The 17,183-nt window shown below is 36.8% G+C and overlaps 1 protein-coding gene and 1 long non-coding RNA gene across 19 annotated transcripts in view; both read left to right on the top strand.

The window, feature by feature from the left end:
* The window catches only part of LOC112494234, a 7,024-nt gene extending 3,569 nt beyond the window's left edge, over positions 1-3,455 (top strand). Inside the window, exons 2-7 of the long non-coding RNA XR_003059481.1 lie at positions 1,260-1,512; positions 1,982-2,130; positions 2,251-2,399; positions 2,459-2,514; positions 2,574-2,890; positions 2,981-3,455. This is a non-coding gene — a long non-coding RNA (uncharacterized LOC112494234). The remainder of the gene's footprint in view (positions 1-1,259; positions 1,513-1,981; positions 2,131-2,250; positions 2,400-2,458; positions 2,515-2,573; positions 2,891-2,980) is intronic.
* The window catches only part of LOC107266991 (protein pellino), an 80,657-nt gene that overhangs the window by 8,035 nt on the left and 55,439 nt on the right, over positions 1-17,183 (top strand). For 12 of the 18 annotated variants that reach the window (XR_001537528.2, XR_001537527.2, XR_003059480.1 and 9 more), the window contains one exon: positions 14,475-14,705. Coding sequence is in view for 14 of the 18 variants with exons in the window: in XM_025084218.1 (XP_024939986.1) it covers positions 14,475-14,705 (231 nt within the window). In the remaining 4 variants the exon portion in view is untranslated. Of the gene's footprint in view, positions 1-4,805; positions 4,844-6,558; positions 7,022-14,050; positions 14,243-14,474; positions 14,706-14,770; positions 15,281-17,183 lie in introns of those variants that run through there. The other 6 variants (XM_025084211.1, XM_025084209.1, XM_025084210.1 and 3 more) reach the window with 6 other exon arrangements.

Raw genomic sequence — 17,183 nt, 5'->3', positions numbered from 1 at the left:
AAAATTTTTTTTTTTTTTTTTTTTTTTTTTGGAAAATTCGTTAAAGCGGTGCTCTTACTAAGAGGAAAAAAAAAAATCCATTGAACGAAGAGTAAATGCATAAATTCACATAAATTGCATCCATAGTGATTTTAAAGTCGATGTCCACATTCGCTTCTTTACGTGTATATTTGCTGTTGGAGATATTTCCTGGTTATATGTGAGAATTAAATGTTAAAATTTGTTCGATAAATATATCAATTCCACGTTAATTGAATTTGCCAGCTTGTATCTGGGCAATTAATTTTTCCATTCTTTCCGATATTTATTGCCATTATTTCTTGGCTACAAGCAAAACTCAGCCTCGAGTTTCGTTTGGTTTTCGTTGAATCTATTTTCACGCTGGACAATCCGTTCTCGATACGAGCACACCGTGCTTTCTTTTGCGGAGGACGGACAAGTTTCCTATTGTGGTTGCGTCCAATTCACGTGAATCAAAAAGTCCTATTAGAATCGTACAGATCGTGAAGTTTGGAGGAATTTTGAAAAATTATTATCCGAACGCTGTGAAAATAATTGTTTATTAATTACGTCAATTTCGTGCTGCTCGATCGACATATCGGGACACCGTAGAAACGAGAGATTTTGAAAAATGATTTTCATTCGACTTCAAGGCAATGTCTAAGAACGTGTCACTTTAATCAGAATACATACCAATACGTATATAACATGAATTATAGCTCTAATATACTATACACAGTATATATATATATATATATAGTAAACACGTTTACATGCGAATATGCTTTTATCACTTTCCCGAAAGTTTGCAATTTCGCATATTACACCCTGTAAATTTTCCCACGTTACCATGTATCCTCTGGATCTTTATATTCGCAGTTATCAAAAGCTTCGCGAAAACGAATAAAAGGGATAACACGAGGTTGTTAAATATTTCGAAATTAACCGACTAAACGTAGTTCCCCGTTTCGCCGCTAGAGGCGCTTCTCCGTCCGCCGGCATAGAATAACAAGCCTAATATAATCCAATGAACTTATGATAGATTGAAATGAATTTTCTCAATTTCTATAATTCGTCGTATCATTTTCCCATACTCATTGTCATTGTATTCCGACTGTATTACCGTATTACATTTGCGGTTAATATATCTGACATATTATGACGCACTAAAGTAATGGGAGCAATGGCTAATTAAATGATGAATTTTAGTAACGTGTGGTAGTGCCCACATTAAAATCGCATGTATAATATATTCGTAGGTGATTAATCCGTCCGAATCCTTGAATGCAACACGTGTGATTATACAGTATGCATTTATGATTGCATCCCACGGAGAAGCATTTGCCCAGTAGCCGGTGACACGTTACACGTACACGTGCACCTACGTTACACGTAAACCACCAGACTGACTGCAGAGTTTGATAACAGAGTTTGGCAAACCTGGAGGTATTCCCTTTGAGACAGCATATACCGTACAGAGAATCTGTCATTTGCATTTCATCTGGATATATGGTAATGATAGTTTAACTGTTTAATTAAATTAAGTTTCTGTTAATTCGATCCCTCTGTGAAATAGCGTCATTCGCCTGATGGAGACTCTAGAAAATATTTATTGGAAAAAAAAAAAAAGAGAAAAAGGATAAACGATTATACAATGGACGAGGGTCTGAAAGTGAAATGAAAGATTTCTTATTAAAAATAATGAGTGGATCGCGAATAATTATCCTCGCCTCGTTAATCTTGATTGCTGTTGACTTTGACCTTTTTCTTTTGGATCCTGTTTAATAATCAGTGATAATGGGCACGTTACGGATAATACGTGACTTTTTCATTATAGCAGTGAGGTACCAGTAAGTTTAGCGTAATTAATGTATCCCCGGATTTCAAGTTGTTTTTTTTTCTTACTGTTTCACCCTGATGTCATTTGTATACTTTCAATGTAAACGCAAAGTGGTTGATTTACGTTACATTCTATTTTAAGGACCCAATGGCGTAGACAACGTAAGGCGACAAAGTGGAAATTCAGTAATGAGGGGTTGTCGGATGAGCCACGATGTTAACGTTATAGTCGACTTCATCTGGAAAGATTCGTTATGAATGAGCTTAATGGTTCCTGTTATCTCAAATAGGGTATGTTAACTGTTATAAATTAATAGTAACACTGGTCATTCTAATATATTAATTTTTTCTTTTTACCTTACCGAGACTACGCTCTTGTCAATCTCATATAAAGCAATTATTTATTTTAAGGACCCAATGGCGTAGACAACTTACGGCGACAAAGTGGAAATTCAGTAATGAGGGGTTGTCGGATGAGCCACGGTGTTAACGTTACAGTCGACTTCATCTGGAAAGATTCGTTATGAATGAGCTTGATGGTTCTTGTTATCTGAAATAGGGTATGTCAATTGTTATAAATTAATAGTAAGACTGGTCGTTACAATATATTAATTTTTAGTTTTTACCTATTCGTTATGAATGAGCTTCTTGATGGTTCCTGTCATCTGAAATAGGGTATGTTAATTATTATAAGTTAATAGTAAGACTGGTCATTATAATATATTAATTTTTAGTTTTTACCGAGGCTACGCTCTTGTCAATCTCATGTAAAGCAACTATCGTTGATTAAATAACTTAAATAATAACTTAATTAAATAACTCCAGTAAGTAGCAGCAAAACTGAAGTTCTGGCTAGAACAGTCTGGAGTGGGCTTATCGCTATTATCAAATGGACTTTCTGATGGGGATAATTAAAGCCATCTTAATTATCATTATTATTGCAACAGGTGAAAGAAATCCATAGCCTCTCACCTCTTTTTAGTCCACCATTTAAGGTCGTCCATGTTTATCGCTTCCGTTATAAAAATTGTTACCAGTGGCGCCATCAAGCGTAAGTAAAATTTTAAACCTCTTGAGATCCGACACGTAAAATTGAAATGGCCGTTTTGAAAAATTTTCAAAGTAAATTCTACCGAGTCAGGTTCACTTTGGCAAGAAGCAAGTAGCTGTCGTCGAGACCAATATCAGGAAGTCGTCCCGACGCCATTTTGAGAGAAGAAAAGTACGTGGTCGTCCGTAAAGCACTTCCGCGAGGCAGTGCGAGCTACGGTAGTGTACGTTGGAGGATCTATTGTCTGAAGAAAAAAAAAAATCCAACCATCAAGCAAAGCTACGTGGGATGAAAATCTACGTGGTAAAAGTGACAAGTTTTCATACCGTAAAAACGCAAAAGTGGTTTCGTCGTCCGCTACACCGTGAGACGTAAGAATTGTCGCCTGAGCCCAAGCGTGTAATTTATGAAAGCATAAGTATGATACAAGCCGTATATAAAAGAAATAAATGATCCTTAGTCCGTTAGGTAATAGTTCTGTCAATTCGTATTGACCGAATAACGTATTGTGTTATTGGTCTTAAAGTTTTAATAAAATTGTTCTGCTTACCGTTATGGGAACTAATCCAGTAGTTAAAGCATCAGTTTGACTCCTGCCGATAGACCAAGGCTGATAAATATCCCTGGTAGTAATTCTGTTTACACGCAACTTCCTCTACCTGGAGTCGTATACGTGTACACCACCGTAGCTGAACTTCTTATCAGCACGAGTTCACCTGTCTAATTCAGATACCGTGGACCATTAAAGGGACCTAGTAGAGTGTGATAATCTCAAAATTGGATTATCTTGATTCCTATGTTTGGGATAAGACATTTTTATGGAATCAGTGCGTGTATATTTTTTGCAAACTGTATCGTTACTTACGTTATACTTTTTTGGCGAATTAAACAGATTCAGGTATTATTTGCATGTAACTCTTCTTTACCTGTATGCCGACTGTGCATATGATTCGTTTTCTTGATTTTCAATTATTCGTAATTAACATTAACAAGCGTGCACTCTGATTGGATAAGAGTATAATACATAAATTTTTTATATTTTTTTATTTTTTTAATCGGACATTTAAAATGGCCGTTGAAACTTTTCGATTCCTTTCGAGCGTTGATTTAACGCTTTATATACGGTGCACAGTGATGGGGAAAATTTGCAAGTCCACGTTTATACCTTGAATGTTGTATGAATGTCGGTATGAAGAATAGGAAATTTTCAATAAAGTAAAACGACTTGTAATATTTAGCGTCCATAATAAAATTCAAACGTTTTACCTCTTGGTTGTAAGTCCTCAGACCATTTTCACCCAGATGCAGTATTTTCGAGAGGTTTCAATTGTAATTTTTATCTTTCACTTGAACGTTTCTCTATCGACCTGAAAAATCAAATTCGAGATTCATTATAAAGAAAATATTGCACGCATTAATGTAATTATAATTTTACGGCGTGGACGCCTTAAGATTTCGAAAATGGGGAATTGGGATATAATAGCTTTTTTTTTTTTTCTAAATGACGTTTAAATGTAGGCCGTTAAATATTTGTGGGTTGAAACAATTTCAATTTCATAGTAGAGTGGCAGCGAGGTATATATGTATATAGTTGCTATCAAGATGCGCTCGACGAATATCGAATTCTCTCTTGACGAAGTAATTTCCTTCATTAAACGCGGTCGTATCAGTAAACTTGGTAACTCATGAAAATGAATGGACATCTCGTGGTATCGCGCGAAGAAACCGGCGAAGCGTTACTGCAAATAGAATAGAACGCATTGAGAACGGAATCACGATGAAAATAACATCGAGTCGCGGAACTCGAAAATGTTTGCGGTGATGTTGCACCGCGCGTAATGCAGATGGCGCTGTATGTCGTGAGATGTGGGAAGCCGTTAAAAAGTAAATAACGTTACATACGAGTAGTAAGCAAATACGTGCCTTCCTGTAAATTGGATGGAATATTTTGAAGTAATTAAAAAGAATAATAAATAAATTGCGTATACAGTGCACTAATGGGAATCCGCCTGAAAATAATAGGCAGTTAAAGCGAATCCTACGTAAATTGTCTTCCCTGTACGTTTAAACGGTTTTCAATTTACATGTGCGCCAAATTCAATTTCCTTCCACGTGAAACGTGACAATCGATTCCGCGAGTGACGTCATTTATACAACAAACCACTTTATCGCGTGATATCGATGAAACATCCGCAAGTTCTTTGTTAGTACATACTCGTTTAATTGAACGTCCTGTGACGTTATTACGTTTTACCAGAGTTCAGGACTTGTCGATATTTTGTCATCGTTCAAAATGATGTTTACATCGTCACGTGAAACCTCTGACCGAACTTCGAGTTTGCCGTGTCGCTGAGGGTACATTACGAAATTTATTGCCAGTCCTCCGAGTATAGTTGTGCCTCGCTCAATTCCATGCGGGTAAATAATGTTGGATTCCCAAGTGTAACGACGAGTAGAGGTTTTAATATTTTTATTAACTCGATTATCCGTGTTGGGAATTACTATGATCCTGACCTAACTGAGTGGTAGACACCTTGGCTGCTTACTAACTGCTTACTGCTCTCTAAGGTCTGTGGAGGATGGTTTTTGAGAAGGTTTTGAAATGTGGAGAGGGAAAGTACTTTAGATTTTGGAAATTGTACATTACGGTAGGTATACGATGGAAAAGGCCCATTCTGAGTTTTTATCGTTTGGTTGTGGTTTTTAAGGATTGGCGGATTTTTCTGGGATTATGGGTCTTAGGTCCTTACGAGACATAAATATAATAGGAAAACTGAAATAAGTGCTAAGGAAGGAGGTTGGTCACGTTCATGGAAAAATTGGAAAGAAAATAATAATTCGGAGGTTTATACGACAATAAGGACATGAACAATTTTTACAGCACTGACAGTGAATTTCGAAAGTTATCCTAAAGTTTTCGATATATTAACACTTTTTTTTAAATATTGCTACGTAACACACCCGGGTTGATTAAACGAAAAGAGAAGAACAGCCCAGCGCTGCTGATTCAATAAACCTTTATTTTCATTTTACAAAACAATGAATATCAATGATCGACCGTGAACCACAATTAACAAGAATTGCATACTGGTTTTGTTGTTATCTAATTCGAGTGTTAATGATTTTTGTAATTTTCCCCATCCAAAATATTTCACCTGACTTTCCAGTATCGGTTGTAGCTCCGCATCACCAGGCAGGCATTGAGAGATGTCAATAGAGCACGATAACTAATTCCATGAGGAAACAACCATAATTACGAGGAAGTGTTATCAGTCTTGAGGAAGGATTGACAGGTTAGGTTAGAGCAAAGGAAAATTACGAAACATTGATCCTTTCTAGACAAGTTTGACAGTTAATTCTGTCGGACAGTTTATCCTTTTGTCAAAATTACTACACAATACATAACGAGAGTTTTCTACGTAAAGAGCGACGCGATTTTTTCTAGACATATACATATATGTATAAATATATACACAGGGTTATTCAGTAGAAACGGACCACCCGTAATAGCCAATACATTTGATTTCTATCGTAAAACCACGTTTCAGGTGGTGCGTTTCTACTGAATAACTCGTATACATATATAAATAATCTCTAGAGGTTTATCTTCGCATTGTTATGTAATCCAGTCTACATTCGGTGAAACCCCCATTTCTCTCTAGTATGAAGTTGGACGCGAGACGCCGTGGACACATTACTTTTTCAGTAGCTACCGTCATGTCGGTTTAATTTATCGTCGTGAACTTTACCGCACACCACAGTTCCCAAGAATACCTGGGTTGTCGCCGTAAGCTTGTTTTCGGGAAATATATAACTCTAATGAGACAGTAAAAAAAATATGTTTATAAAAAAAGTTTTTACTTTTACGATTTTACTTGTGACTAGTTTTGACTAGCGTAGTCGTACGCCAGTCTAACGTGTAATGGCGGACGTTCGTGTACTCCGGGACGATTCTCTTGATTTTATGACGCGTTGAAAGTGCTTTGTTATACAAGTGAAAATGATCTGTGATAAATCATCAACATGCTGGTGAAACGTAAATTACGTCGTACGATCTGGTATCACGATACGTGAATAAGTATCGGTAGGGAACAACCCTCTGCACTTACCACCTTCATGTGCCACTTTGAGGTTAGTGCATACGTTAAATGATTAAATATAAGCAGATCAGAGACATCACTATTAATTTACACGATGTAAGTAACTTCCAATTGAGTGGTAACAGTGAGTGATTCTAAAAGATTCGTAACGTAACACTTATCAATTCTAAAGTAGTCGGCAATCGTTATATCAGCCTAGTTTATTTTTCAATTTCGATTTTTATATCCGCCATATCTTCTCTCTCTTGTATTAATTACACGAATCCAGTATCGGTAATATCACTTATTGTTAGTAACGTTGTGCTATTGGGTCGTTTTTCATGCAAACTTCGTGCACGTGCAGTGTAGAAACAGCGAATTTATTATAATGATATTCGTTCCTTCGATAAAAAATTGTTTGGCCATTCGATGGATGGCTTTAATTTTCTACGCGATGCTGAGCGATGACAAAGTGTTATATCCTTGCAGCCGCTTGTACTGTACGTTATCCAAGCTAACGTAATCTAACCTATAACATAATTCAAGTTAACTCATGGAATTCAGATGCGGGTGAAGTTAGCAGATCAACTTCCAACAAATCAGAAATAAATGGGACTGCTTTTCGCATGCAACTGTGTTCTTATAGTGTCTGATACATTTTAGTAATAGCACTTGCGATTTTACCCAAAAAATAACAAAGATTGAAAAAATGATCTGCTAACTTCCCGTAACAGATTGTTTTTTCAGTGTTGATTTTTTTAGGTAAAATCGTGAGAATTAATATTAAAATGCAGCAGAAACTATAGAACTCAGTTGCATGCGAAACGAACTCCCATTTATTTGTCATTTGCTGAAAGTTGGTCTGCTAACTTCACACGCATAAAATTCAGGACCTGTAATTAATGGGAATTTCGATTGCGTACTCACAGTATATAACGATTCCATGCAATTAACGTTCGCCATCCTGTTAAATTAAATATTATACAGTGGGGTCATGGTACATTCAGTTAATCACGCGTTTAATAAGTTTATCATTGTTTTATTTGACTGTACGAAATTTTCATTACACTACAAAACGAAGCATCCACCATTCCCATTCTAATACCAGACAAAAAATTAACAATTGCGTGTGGGCAATGTGGCAATTTTCTACCCAGTGACAAAATAGTAACGTACAAGTATTTTGAAACTTATATTTTTAAGTAGAAAATCCTTACGTCGTAGATACGTAATCGATACCCTGCTGTGACGTAATCGGTGACAGTCGAAGAAAAGATTAGGGTAATTTCCATTTTTTTTGTACTCTTAGATTTCTCAAAAATATTGTCCCACCGTCGGACTTCCTTTACATGAAAAATACTACTTTCGCATTAATAGCGCGATGTTTAGCGAATTTATGTAATTATTCGTATGAGAAAATTAATCGAAATGAAAATTAGGAGTAAATATTAATTTGCACGCAAAGCCGGATGTTAATTTATGTTTTGCTTATGGAACACAAAATTTGCGTAGTTTTTCTTACTGATTTTATGCATTGGACGGACGTATCCTTATTCATATGAATATATATATATAGTTAATGTAAAATATACCATTTTCCATACCTGGAATACTGAAGGACGTACGTGCTGTCGCTGAAGTAGATAGCAGCTCCGCTCTTGAGTCACCCGGTATAAATTGCGACAACTTGACAAAGAGTTACATATTTAAAAGTTAAAAATTGTCGTCCTTCCAGCGTACCCCGATTTTTTTTTAATAACGGTTTAACTCGCTATCTACGCTTTCGCGTTTTTCAAGCTGCAAGGACGAAAAAAAAAAACTTATTAAAATCCAATTCTGTTACGTGGAAAATTTCTTTACCCAATACTTCGAGCTATTTCGATAACGTGCGGACGCAGTTAGAAATTTGGAAAATTAATTTTCACGTCAGCTTCAAGTGTCTATTTTTATTCACAAAAGTGTACCTGTCATCCTCCACTGTTTTCTACGGTAAAGATAAATTGGATGTTTATATATATATATATATTCTATGGGTATATACACATTATATTAGCCATATAACATATATATTATTTTTTGCCGGGTGTATACATGTAAATATACCATTCTACCCAGAGAACTGAATCTTTTAGTAGGATCTCTCTAATCCCTTGTTTCAAAAGATTTTTTGCTTGGCGAACGAAGTGTAGTGAAATAAAAAAAGGGGATACTGAGCATAACTTTTTTTTCTTCCTTTTCCGACAGATCAAAATCATTCCTTTATCAGACTCTGCTTTTATATTTTTGATGCAGCCGAGTATATTCATTGCTTTGCCGAAAGATAACAGAAAAAGGGAATAAAGTTTCGTATTCATCGTTCGCGCGTCATTGGACTTTCATTCACTCATTCGCGTCGACATATGTAAGAACGTTGACGAATAAGGTTAAGTAGATCGGACATCTTATGATGTATGATGTCACGCGAGAATGGGGTGTCGGCGAAAATCTACGGTTAGATTTTACCCATTGAAATGCTTTATATAGATATACACCGTATGTATCAGAATCAGGACACAGAATGCAGAGGCATGTCCAGTCAACTTAAATTCAGTCAAAGGTAACTGCGTTTCTCACTAGATCGTACCGGTCGGTAAATGAAATCTGCATTATCGACTGTGCAATTGTCCTAGCTGTAAATTAAGTTGATAAAACTTTCTCTTTTTTAAGTCATATGTCCTATTCGTATTATCTTTCGGTAATACGCAATCTGTGTAAACTTCTTTTTAAATCGTTTAATTCCCCAAGCCTTTATAACCAATAAAGGCGGATGTTAAATTAGTCCCGCGAGTGCGATAATAACGGAGTGTCGTAATTCTTCAGGAGTGTCTGCATACAAAACCAATATAATTTACGTGGGGACTGAAACAAAAGTTTGTATGAAGAACCTTGCTCGTCGGATTTTCGAGACTAGAGATTCCCCACGAGACACGAAAATGATTAATGACAAAAATCTTTCACTATACGTCTTCTGTGAGATAAATCTTGAAACCTCTTCTTTTTTTTTTTCCTCCGATCACTCATCATTTGTCCTTTACTCTTAGACATAGGCTGTCGCTCATTTAAATTACTGAAAATTGTTTTACTCAATATCTCTTTTATGAAGAATTATTGTTTCCTTGGGTCTGATGACTTTTTACGTTACAGCCTCCCGCGGGGGAAATGCAGATAAATGCACTGTTTCGCTGGTTCTGCATTTTACCTTCATTTAATTTTCTTTCTTCCTTCTTTCTTTTCTTAATAAAGTTTCATCGATCACTTCACAGTTGCAATTGGCAATGACTGACAGGTCTGCGTTTTTCTTTATTCACTGCGCGGAAAGCTTTTCTTTTTCCATATAGAAACCAATGAATAAATCAATGATCCCATCGAGTGAACTTGCCAGTTATGGTTTTACCTTGAAATGAAGTTATTATTATACTGTGCAGCGAGCCGAAAGAATTTATTCAAATTATTCCAATTCACTTTCTGATTTGATCCTTGATCATCTTTTATACAATTGATGCGATATTCCTCTGTGACCTCATTTACGATTTCGCGTATTTTCCTTGCTATTCAAGGATCTTGTCGACGCCTCGGTTAACTGTATTTCATATATTTACGATAATCGAACTGTGACGCTTCTCTTTCCTTCTTACATTGAAAGTGCATTCGCAGCGGCCAATCGAAAATTTCTTCGATTTTTCTATCTACCGAAAGCTTTTTTATTATATGGATCGATACCTTCTTCATCGCCTTACTGATAATCGTCAGTCTTAAATTTGACAATTGGATGCAATATAGCACGATGCAATTTCAATGTCTTTTTTTTTTCTTCTCCTTTATCGTTATCAGATAACAGATTTTCAAAGTATGAAAATTTGTTTAGAGATCCGGCTGTTTTTTTTTATTATTTTTTTAAAATTATTTTGTTCCCTGTACACGTGGATGCCGTGTACGATAAGAGTGATAAGGGCCAGTCGCTGTTTGAAAATCGAGGGGTCGGTATTTACTTAAAAACGAAAATATACGGTTTAGTTGGTTATCGTTACATTGTGCACATTTTTTTTACCCAATAACAATGGTTAACCACTTTTCAGTAACAATGGTTAATCTTTATCCTTCGTTGGGATTATAAAGTCCATCTTGTACCAGGGTCCATTTGCATTTTCTTTTAAATCGGAATTGTTCTGTTCAAATACCCGTAACCTGAAGGGACGCCATTCGTTTCGACCCTTCTTACAATTCGCGACCTTCGAATCGCTATACCAGGAACGTCCGACGTTTTCTCTTTCTTTCCTTCTTTTCACTAACTTATTTATTTTCCACTCCATTCCTACATTCATAGCCCGTCCACTATTTTAAACACGTCCCTCTTGTCCCGTGAATTGAAGTTTTTTGAATGTTTTGAGAATCTTTGAAAAAAAAAAGTGGACCCACAACACCCGATACATTTTTTTTTTTATTTACAACTGATCACCGAGGTCTACGTATATACAGGGTGGTCACGAAGTAAGTTCGAAATAAAAAATTTCTTGCCGATTTCAATCGATTCTAATCGGGATGGAAATTTTGTGACAGGAAATTTCAATTTTGTAACTATGCATACGGACGTAGAATCGTATATCAATGTAGGAATAAAATTGAAATAAATATCGAAAAAGTCCTTTTTTTTTCTTGTGCTCAAAAAATTATTTCCAAATATTTTCCAGCTGACCTCAGCTGTGGTATCGATTGACTGTCTAGTGAAGTAAGACGCGTAGCGCTACCCTAATCAGTGACTATCGCCGTTACGGAAGGGAAAATTCGATTTTTTGTGCCTCCAAAATTATTTTCCAAAAACTTCCAGCTTACCTCAGATGTACTATCGATTGACTGTCTAGTAAAGAAAGACGTGCGGAGCTACCTAATCTGCTAATATTGCCGTTACGAAAGGGGACACCCGTGGGTGAAACGTGGATATTGCAAAAGTACCCCTGTTCATAAGATAGGAAAGGCTACAAAATCGATGCTTATCAACAAAGTGGAAACAGCTCAGCTGGAAAATGAGCTCTATTATACGTTGACACGCGGCACCACCAAATAAGGGTTTCGCCTTTATCTTTTAAGGGGGATGTTTCTTAAGGTATCGTTTTACTTTACGACAATTCGAATTCCATAATAGAAATATTCAATCGAAGATTTCAAACATACGTTACCTTCAGCTCCACGCACTGAGAACGTACTTTTGTTGTCGTTTTTACCATCAACGGTCGCTTTATTCTTTCAGTTTAATGGCGGTAAATTCAAAAAAGCTAAATTTTTGATTGGTCGATTTTTTTTTTAATACAAAAAAGAAAACCACGTTGGATGTAAAATTTCGATCGTTTGAAAGTTTTGTATTCGGCTTGTCGAAAAAAATAAACTGAGTCGAGTTTAAGATTTATTTTCAAAATTCCAAGTAAATCGCTCACGGGTTTGAACGTCAGACTGGAAGGAACAAAAAAAAATGGCAAGCAAGTAGTTCGCCCACTATAAACAAGATGTAATAAATTAACAGATAAACGTATCAGAAGCCTTCAGGATTCGACGTTGATTAATAGACGGTCTTTTTCGTCTTGGTCAATTTCTCATCTTAATTCCATGACTTATTGTTTCCAAAAAAAAAAAAAGAAAAAAAAGGAAAAGGCAAGCCTCAATTATCGTAAATAATTAATATTAGCCTCGGCCGGATGGTGAAAAAAAGTTAAATACTTCATCTAATCCCGTTGACATTAATCAAGTCACGAATTACGGCATCTGTAAGTGAACTTTCTTTAATTTTTACTGCACGAAGACATTCTTTCTTACTATTGTTTATTTTATCAACACAATTTTCGAAACGCAACCGTCGCGATGCGACAGAATTGTCGTAGATTTACAAATGTCTTGCGAAACGTCTGACGTATTCTGTAATATTTCAAGGAAGACAACATTGCTTGTATCACTATATTGTACAGTCTGATGTACAGGGCGTGTCAAAAGTTGTAGTAAAAATGAAAATGATAACGTCGAAATAAATGGATAAGAAGCGATGAGCGATGATAGAAAAACACGAGGATGAAGAGCGGGTCGAAAATTTCCTAGTTTCGTGCGATAACAGTCTGGTGAGGGGGAAAAAAATATTTTTCAAAAAAAAAAAGGAAATGCATTTATATAAGTCGTCCGAAGATAACGTAACGGGATTTTTTTGAACGATATTCACTATAGCCATTGTTACCGTTAGAATCTATTCTAACCTTGTTGTCACATAAATCATTCTTAATAAGTTGTCATCTGTTCACAATACTCTTATCAGTACCAGCTAACTTTCTTTTGATATATTTATCACGTTACTTCCCTCCTCACGATTCCCACGACACTTTCCTAATTCACGCCGCCAAAGTTTTCGGTCTAATCCATTTGATTCGAACGACACGAGCGAGCAAAAATAAAGCGGAGTTTATATACCACAGTGACTTTAGACCATCAAACCGTAATCCTAAGGTTAAAATGACTCTTTTTTTCTTTTATCGGCCCCTAATAAATTTAAAGACTAAATAAACGTTGGCATTCCATAAACTTAAATCGACGAATAAATTCGAAATTACATAGCGATACAACTCTGTGCCGTTGGATTGTCGATCGTCGCGCCCCTAGCGGTTGTCGACGCATACGACATCTGTGAGAAGCGAAGTTAAGCTCTGTCCGATCGGCTCTGCTTAGTCGGTAACGGTTCTCTGGCGCTTGGCCCCCTACGAGGGCATAAAGCCAAAAAGGAACAAGAAGAAGAATGTATAGTCCGTCCATAAATGAACTAGCCTTAGAGGGGCGAACTTCTTATGGGTTTTAAAATAAATCAGTGTCCCAGACAGGACTTTTAACTTGTACCGTAGACCGTAGTCAAATGTTTATTTCTTTCCCTTCAAAGCCGTCAGATTGCACCGTAACGAATAGTGCTCCAGTAGTCACTTTACTCGAAGTGACTTTTACTTGATTTACCTTTTTATTAAATAAAAATGAAAAAAAAAGTCAAAATTGAATTACACTCATTCACAATTTATTTCAGGCTCTATCCATTGATATCCACACCACTCGTTCCAATACGTTCGTTGCATTCGGTTGAACCTTCAACAAGAGAGATTTACTTTCCATTATGATCTCTGGGCATTGTTGAGGAATAATTAATTTCCTTGGATTTGCCAACTTGCCTTCCACTTAGATTTACCGACAGGATCTTATTTGGAATCTGAGATAAAGAGTAAGTCTTTTTTTTGTTTTTTTTTTCTTCAATTTTTTTTTCTCTCTCTATTTCATGCAAGACTCGATCTCCCTTTTGCGACCGATTTTATTAAACAGACATACCAGAAAGGTATTCTGGAGTGTTGAAAGACATTGAAAATGTCTGGCAAACTGATCTATTTGATTAATTATTATTTTTAATTGTTCTAATGGGAATTCCGACTAATTATAGTTATTTTCTTCTCTTGCAGATACATTCCTCTGGGTCTTCTGCTTCTGATGCATTTCGCTTCCTCGCAATTGGACTCGAGTCCTTCTCCGGTTAATGAAACCGAGAGCCAGCTGGATCCTTTCGATTTGACATTCGTGCCAATTTCTGGACTGGAATGTAATTGCATCCAGCATCAGCACGAGACGGATTGTCGATGCAGAGGCGACAGCCTGTACTCGATACCAACGAATCTGACCGATTTGACAATTTTGTAAGTACGTTCAATTAGTTTTATTAATTAAGAGACTGGGTTATGTGTGCTTAATTAATTAACAGGAAGTCCTGATATCAGCTTTAAGCGTTATCATGGTACAGAGATGTCAGACGTCAACCCGCAACCGATGCGGAGACTCGAATTTTCTATGGGCAATAATTAATACTGGCTAATTTTGAGCACCAGCTCCCAGAGGGCCCCGGCTCGTAAAACGCAACGGAAGGAAGCAGCGAGGTCTTGTGAGAGCGGAAGGTCGCTGGAGAAAGAAGGAAGAAGAGGAAAAAGTGAAGGAAATAGGAGGAGGAGGAGGAAGGGAAAAGGAATTGTGGCGAAAGTTAATTGGAAGTGAGGAACGAACGAGATAAATCGGACAAGTGGGATGAGATTCGACGCGAATTTAGTAATAGAAGCTGAGTGCCAGACGCGGCACAGCGATTCCGTTTCTAAAGGAATTTCAGGACAATGCAAGGAGCCGCAGCGTTTAAAGTGCCGGAGAGCAGAAAGGTTAAAGCCAAGAAGTGTATACACGAAGTTTCACGAAGTTTCTTCTCTTCTTTGATTAAGTTTAAGAGGTTAGGTTCTAACGGCGGTACGCTGGATTCCCTAATGGCGTAGATAATAGAGTTACGACGATAATAATAAGCGAATGATTTAAGTTGTAACTATTAAAGCTCGAGGAACTGTGCGGCTCGAAGAATCTGTGGGAAAACTTTTTTTTCTTATAAACTTTGTGTCGATTTTTAACGCGTTGAGAATTTTTTTGTTAGATTAAAATTTTTACTTCCTAATGCCTTTCGTTATTTGTACAATCTTTAAATTGACGTTACTCGGCTTCTTAAGGAAAGCAGCTTTTTCCTTAAGTGAATACGAAAAAGAGATTTATACTGTTTCGTGTCAATTGCCAATTTTTATACGAGGCTTTACGCTTGAGCGAATCGCGTGACGTAACATCCGGATATTGTTTTAGTCGCCACTGAGAATTTTCCTTTGCTGTCAAGAACATCTCGCAGCGTTCAGCCTGGATTTTGGGTGCCAAAGGAAAAGCTGTTTTCATTGATCATAGGATTCTTCTTTTTTTTTTTTCTTCGACTCGCTCTGTTATGACATTATCCATAATACCCTTGGGGGGCTACCCAAATCTCAGTCGTATGGACTTCATCCATAAATTCTTGTAACTTCTATTTCGTTTTTTTTTTTTTTTTTTTTTTTTTTTGAAATTGGACCTTTTCGGTTCGTGGCTTGCTCGAGAAATATTTATAAAAAACCAGGAAATTGACTGAAATTCCTTTATCCGTCTGGTATTACTTCAGGGACTTTCTATCTGTTATTCAAAAGATTGTACATGGGAAATAACTAATTAGCCGCTGATACGTTATACCGAGTGGCCTAATTGAAAATATTAACAATAGCGAAATGGAAGTACGAATTGTGTAATACCTCCAGTTACTTTCAGTTAGATAACTAAGGATACGTATACAGTATAAATGTCATGAATAGCTCGAGGAAAAAAGTGCCCTATTTTATTTTGTTTATTTTTTTCTTGACTTCTGCTCCTTGGGAGGGGGTGGGGGGGGGAAAGAAAGCAGCACAAACGCAAAGATTCAAACCTAAAAACGGATGCTGTAATTTATCAAGACTTCGCGGACTGTCATACATAAGATTGAGAAGGACAACGGAAATGGTTAAATTAGCTGAGTCAAAATGGCGACGTAGCTTAAAAGAAGAGCGAAGAAGCTTGAGGAATGATGGTGGTTGGATTTTGTTACGGCGGGGCGACGAGGAATGCATTGGCATATCAGAGAAAGCAACTCGAAAAGGGGCTGCCGACAAGAGGGATCAAGATAGGGTGGGCGAAAGAAAAAAGAAAGGATTCGCTTCTGTATAGAAGTTCGTGGTTTTTCGTTGGACGTCCATATTTCAAGTGGGTTACAGCGAATGAGCCGTTACTATGAGAAAAAAGGATGCTCCAATCACTGAATCAGCGCCATTAATTTCAGGGAGCTTCGTCGCGTCGGGCACAAGGACGAATTTGGAAAATCGATTATTGACCAAAATTAAAATTTCACGGGACGCCCCTTGCCCCCTTATCACGATGATTTTTGTACAAGGGTCCACGGCGGGTCAATCGTTTGATTTTCAAAATTATATTTAGCATAACGAATATTAAGAAAGTTTTGCTTTCATCAATTGATCATCAATTGATACGAGGTATCTCCATTGTGATTCAAGGTCACGAATAATTTCTCAAAATTTTTATCGATAACCACCTTCTGTCCCACAAAGAGATGCATATATCTGTGCATACCTCAATTTCTGTACCCTCAACGTCGTAAGACTTTCCATAATTTTCTGTAATTTTTTTTCGCTAAAAAGCATTTCGAGAATCTCCGACATTTCGCAGAGTCTCCGATGGCTTCCGAATTATCTCTTCGAACTTCTACTTAATTTATCTCTTTCTCTTTTCCACTCATGGCG

Source organism: Cephus cinctus, unplaced genomic scaffold, assembly GCF_000341935.2.
Source record: "Cephus cinctus unplaced genomic scaffold, Ccin1 Ccin1_scaffold0331, whole genome shotgun sequence".
NCBI lineage: Eukaryota > Metazoa > Arthropoda > Insecta > Hymenoptera > Cephidae > Cephus > Cephus cinctus.
Note: the sequence above shows the minus strand (reverse complement) of the source record. Positions and strands in the feature narration are given on the sequence as shown.